The sequence below is a fragment of the Meleagris gallopavo genome, chromosome 3 (assembly GCF_000146605.3).
Source record: "Meleagris gallopavo isolate NT-WF06-2002-E0010 breed Aviagen turkey brand Nicholas breeding stock chromosome 3, Turkey_5.1, whole genome shotgun sequence".
Taxonomy (NCBI): Eukaryota; Metazoa; Chordata; class Aves; order Galliformes; family Phasianidae; genus Meleagris; species Meleagris gallopavo.
Genome location: NC_015013.2, coordinates 47,719,198 through 47,725,197, shown reverse-complemented (window position 1 = coordinate 47,725,197; position 6,000 = coordinate 47,719,198). Strand labels below are relative to the sequence as shown.

At 34.8% G+C, this 6,000-nt stretch overlaps 1 protein-coding gene across 2 annotated transcripts in view; it reads right to left on the bottom strand.

Moving 5' to 3' along the window:
- Positions 1 to 450: 450 nt before the first annotated feature.
- MIB1 (mindbomb E3 ubiquitin protein ligase 1) overlaps positions 451 to 6,000 on the bottom strand; it is a 62,065-nt gene continuing 56,515 nt past the window's right edge. For both annotated transcript variants that reach the window (XM_010708827.3, XM_010708828.3), the window contains exon 20: positions 451 to 5,740. In XM_010708827.3, coding sequence (XP_010707129.1) covers positions 5,600 to 5,740 — 141 coding nt within the window. In that variant the 3' untranslated portion in view covers positions 451 to 5,599. The remainder of the gene's footprint in view (positions 5,741 to 6,000) is intronic.

The window sequence follows — 6,000 nt, the reverse complement described above, 5'->3', positions numbered from 1 at the left end:
AAAATATAGAAAATATTTATAGAAAAAAAATACATTCTACAGATGAAAATATTTTATCTATATTCTATAGATTAAAAAAAAAAGTCAACAATCTGCCCTTCTTACTTCGGTTGTGTTGTTTAAAAAAATATTTGAGTATCTGGAAGACTCAAAGGCACTTGACATTTCTGATGCTCTTTGGTGATACATTCTAAAGAACAAAAATACTTGGAGGTTTGCAAACTCCCTCACTAGATAAAGTCTTGCATCTTTAAACATTAAACATCAAACAACTCACAGTTACCAAACACTTGTTCAGGAATACAATTTTCTAATTCTGTGGGTGATATCATTACAACCAAGAATCTTATCAAGTAAGTTGCAATCTCCCCTTCCCAATAATGTGTGCACAATAAGCAGTATTAATTCCATCTCATTACATTTTTTAATCAAAGCTATTGAAGAAGAATATCTTATATAACAAGTTTTATTAACCATTCAGTACATTAGCATTTCTCTCGAGAAGCTGAGACCTTGCTAAGCAGTTTCAATGAAAGCAATTATATAATGCTATCTGCATACAGAAAAATCCTCTACATTCACACAGACAACCATAAGTTTCTCCAGTAAACAGTCATGTCAAAAACTACTGAAAATACAAAGTTGGTTTTAACGTAGCAAAAATGTTCCTGCGGTTCAGAAAAACCGGTTTTCTAATAGGAAGAATTTGCATTCATGAAGACAGTAAGCTTGTGATTAAAAAAAAAATCTTCTAGAAGCGTAAAATTACTTAATTTCTTGTAAATATGAAAAAGCATGCAAACACAGAATTGTTGCTTATTCTCTCTCTCCCTTCAGAAACACTTACTGGGCCAGAATAAAGAGGGTATTTTTGTTTTTATTTATTATTATTTTAATACAACAACCTCTCCCCTCACACAAAAAAGATCCCATACAGAGCTTTTTATCAGCTATCTTTCCCAGAAATGCTACTTTGGTACATTTGAACACTAAGCCCTTCATACCCTGCTCCCCTCTCCCAACTGGTGCAACAATGAAACAACTTACAGAAAGCTTAGCAAGACCTACATTTGCTGATTTTCCTTTACAGAAAGTATATACAAGTACGTAAATCCATAGCAGGGATATTACAGCTGCATTAACATAAACTCCTCCACTGCATTAAGAAGATACTTGCATTCTGTAAGGACTCTACGGCTGCTGCCCATTAAATAGTTCTATCAAGGCACTGTACAGTCATAAATCTACAATGCTCTCCAAGACGTGCTGAAGAATATCGTAAATGTATTTAAGTTGTTAAAAAGCCCTGAGTCAGAACTTTTTTTTTTTTAAACCTACAGGCTCAGCTATAAAACTTCTAAACTTCTTATACTAAAACCTCTGTGATAACAGTTTTGCTTTGTCAGCACAAACAAGTTACGAAATACATAAAAAGACAACAGTACGAATTCCAGCAACTTGTGCAAGAGTAATATACAATGTACATGGTGGCAAATCATACGCTTCTACCGGACGTCATTTATACAGTCAGTAAAAATGCTTTGCAATGCATTTAGACATCAAAACCGATGAAGCAAAAACGAAACTGAAATGTTCCCCATCCTTTCCCCAAGACAAACTAACTCAGAATTCAGTACTTAGAGAGAAAGGAGGTAGCGTTACTAAAAGTTAGGATGCTGTGATTTTTTAAGTGAAAATCTGACTTAGGCAGCACAAAGAACAGGATAGGCTTCTCGGTTCACCAGCTGCTACTGGAAAGTTGAGTTTCTGATGTTTAATGCACAGTATTGTAGGGGAAGCTTAAACAGATCACTAGCCCAAAGCAGCTTCTTCAAACAGCCTGGTGTTTGCATAAACTGCAACTAATACTGCTAAAAACAGGTATGCACACACAAAACTTAATCTCTAGAAAATATCTACACAATAAGGTCTTAAATTATTTTAAAAGGTCATTTAATGTCTTCAAAAGAAGCTAGAATACCAATTGTAAGACTATGCTAACAAGGCACAAGTACTTGTGCAAATCTGCTAGATCCTCACTCAATTCAAGTTAGGAATAGTCGTTTCTAATCAACCTTTCATATTTACAAAGTAGCTCGCTTATTCTCCTGCCACATTAATTCAGTATCCATGCCAGTAAAATGGGATTTCTCCAAACTCTTAACATACAAGTACAGAATATTTCAACAACTGGAAGATAGTTATTATGAGCCCAAATTCTAAAAAGTGCCAAATGAGTTCAATGGGAATTTGGGGTATAGCAGATGATACACAGCAAGCTTGTAAAAACAAAGCAAAATAACAACAACAAAATACAATTATTTAGCATGTTCTATTAGCCTTTTAGGTTGTCTCTATACTTTAAAATCACTGTGTAGTGGTATGACAAGTTATGTATTCTACTGAATTGAAAAGAAAAAGGATTTACTTAAACATCTGAACATACCTTACACCTGAACAGTACTATCAGTTCTTTTCTTGATTGGTTGAGGAAGATAATGGAGGTATATCATCCAAATTAATTTCAAAACTGCTGTTGAATATTGAGGGACACTCATAAGAAACAAAGCCTGTTTTTCATCCTCTTTGTCCTCTATGTCTTTAAGTGCTACTCGATTTGCTAACATTTTTCTTCATTGAGTTTTTTGAAGGACAACTTGGGAAGGCTACACATCTCTTTCACCTGTTAATTAGGCCAGTAGCAATATTTCGAGCATGTTACTCTACCTTGCATTTCTAGTTCAGTTGTTTATCTTGATATCTGGAAAGCATGAAATTAAATTCCCAACAGTGATACCTTTCAACTGCAACTGTCACACAGCGCTGTCCAAGTCCACTTGGCATGATTACAGTACAAAAGACTACAACTGCTCCTATAGCAACACCTTCAATCGCTGTGTCTATATCCATTTGACTGTGATGACATGCAAGTATTAAGAGTATTATGCAGTAATGTAGAGCTTCTCTTGTAAAGTACAAGCCTATCAGTGGACTTAGCTATTTTTGCTAATATCTCGCCTCCAGATCGGGAATATTTAACACTCAACTCCAGTTATCCACCCAGGATACTTTAGATCAATTCTTATTCAGCTGCATTTTTTCAACTAATGCAAAGTTGAACTGCTTTCAAGTAGTTCTGACTTGTTCCAGTAAAAAAGAATTAGAAAAATGCCAGCTGCTACAACAAGGCTTTAGTTTTGAGCTGTATTATCAAGAAGAAATCCACTCTGCTTTTATGTCTATAGAGGTCCCCTTGAAGAGTAAATAGGGCATGATATTCAAAACGTGTCTACCAGAACTAGAGGAAACAGATGTATACATTACAGGACAAAAATCAAGATGGATGGACACATGGCACATCTCACTACAAAATCATTTTTGGAGGAAGACTGAAGTGTCCTGTAGACATTTCAGCTGACAAACACACTGTAAAAAAAATCAGGCTTAGTGGCATACGTATTGTCTAAATAAGTACAGCACTGAGCACTTGTGCAATTGTAGTCTAAGTGGAGATAGTGAAACAACAAAGTGGAAAAAAAAGTTTTTCATCTAAAGTTTTCCAAAGCTCCTTGAAGTCTTCATATTTCAGTACAGGGATCCAATGAGTACCAAAAAGGGAGGGCTATTTACTTCGGCCAAAAAGACAGAGACATAGATAATTTTGAACAAATGACTATTAATATACAGAATAAAACAATATTATATTGATTCCAGATTAAGACTGTGTCCAATGAAAAATTACTGAAAAGAATGATGACCACATTTGCAATTCTGGATAAGGATTAAGTTGTCTATAGAAAAGTTGTACATTACTTTGTTAAAAGACACTGGCCATACATTGTTTCAATATATCATTGTAGCTGTTTCCTGGAAAATACTATTAAGTGTTTAAATCTTACTGTTTAAAAGTTTATCTATCTTTGCAGTTTACTAGTAACATTCTTCTGAGAATTTTGCCAAAGTTTACAAGGTTCTGGCATACCAACACAAGCTTCAAAGGACTGAGATCGATTTTTCCAAAGAGGCCAGTTTTATTCCTTTATTCCTACTTGGATCTTCCCTTGAACTATCCCTTTTGCCACATTTTTGCAGTGAGAATGAAACAAGAAATTAATCTTTGCTGAAAGGAAGGCACTTCAATGATTCCAGCATGTACTTCTTCATTGTTCTGCATTCACACAAAGCCAGTACAATGGCAAACGGCTACACAAACTGCACTCAGGAAACTGCTGAGTATCTTACAAGCAAGAACACATGCCTGGTACCTGCAAACAACTCTTAAATCAGCATGTTCTTTTTTGTTTTTTTTTTTCTGTCCAAAAAGACAGAAGGACATATTTGTTATCAAGACATTAATTGTTTGCAGCTCCTCACAGCAGTTCTTTCAGATTCATGAATACTTTTCAGTCACATCAGTGACAGCTAACTCCCTCATACAATTTCATCTCACCTAAGCATGGCTCCGAAATCAATGCTCTGCCAACAATATCCTGAACTGCAGTATTACCTATCGATCCTAGCTAACATGGTTTTAACATTTAATGTAGATGAAAAGCTAAATTAAATTTTTGATCCTGCTGTTGATTACTATTTGTCTGGAGTCAACATAACTGAATTAAGAAAGGAAAACGATACCCGTTAAAAGCTTGCTTCATACTTTGTAAGGTAAGATACTGAAGTTTAACTTTTGCAAACTTCATGTCTTCAAGTTCTTCTAATTTGTAGACAAAGAGTATTTGAATGGCACCACATATATATCTGTTCCCTCAAAACGGATCAAATTCACTCATCTGAAATGGATAACTGACCCACTATTCTCCTTTCCAACCAGATTAAAAGCTATTCCATAAGAATCTATGAGGCTAGCAGAGTCAAGAGGTTGATATTATTTAGGTCAGCTTGAAACTGTTATGCTAAAGTGCAGTTTGAAGAACGTAACCTTTCTAAACCAGATTTGTTTCTTTTTCCTGTTTCTTTCCCACTCATCCTCAGCAAAGGGCACATTAAGGTTGAAATTACCTTAGCATTGTATTTTGAGACCTGATCTTATGGAAATAGTATTACCTTTATTACAGCTGTGCATACATTTTGTATTGACTAGGCATTATTGTGTATTTCAAGATGAAAACCATTACAAATTATAAACGTCACAGAATATTTGAACACTCTCCAGAAAAGCATTAAAAAAAAAAAAAAGCACTAAGTAGATTTATACTCAATAGTAACTGGCATTAAAAAAAATATAGAAAAACTACATCACTCAACACCTTATACACACATTAAAAAAACAAGAATGAAACCAAAACAAGATTGTCCCTTTACACTTTAAGGGGAAGAAAACGACAGAAAGAAAACAAACAAACAAAAAACACAACAAAAGAAAGGACTGCTGTAAATTAGCATCTTTTCTGAGTAAAGTTAAAAGTTGACTGCTCAAATACTGTTCTATTATTTGGTGTGTTCACAGTCTTTAATGAACCTGTGCTACAGTATTAGAAATGTTTTCATTAGAACCTTTTACTGCCTTTCAAACTTGCAGAGATTTAAATCACCAGAATGTCCTTACTATTTGTAAGCTAACAGATACTTGTTCCACTTCTTAATACAAAAGAATCCTTCGTTCGATCGCCTTGCGGCATATAGGGCATTCACTCATTCGGTCTCCACAAAGCTGACACGTCCCATGGCCACAGAGAAAGATCATGTTCTTCAGACGGTCCAAACAGACAGGACACATAGTCTGCAAAAGATTTTAACAGGTTATATAGTCAATGGCAGCAGGGATACAGTACTGAGTATGCAATACATAAATTAAAGTTAACAACAAGTATGCCATCTTAAGCATAACAGACTGTTGCCAGAGCATAACCCAGCTACTAAAGCATGTATTACTTAACCTGAAAAGTTGTGGGCTTTTTTTTAATCTCCATGTGTGTGTTTTTTTGTTTGTTTTTTAAATGCACATTTTTACATCTCATCCACTTCAAGTACTGGGGTTTT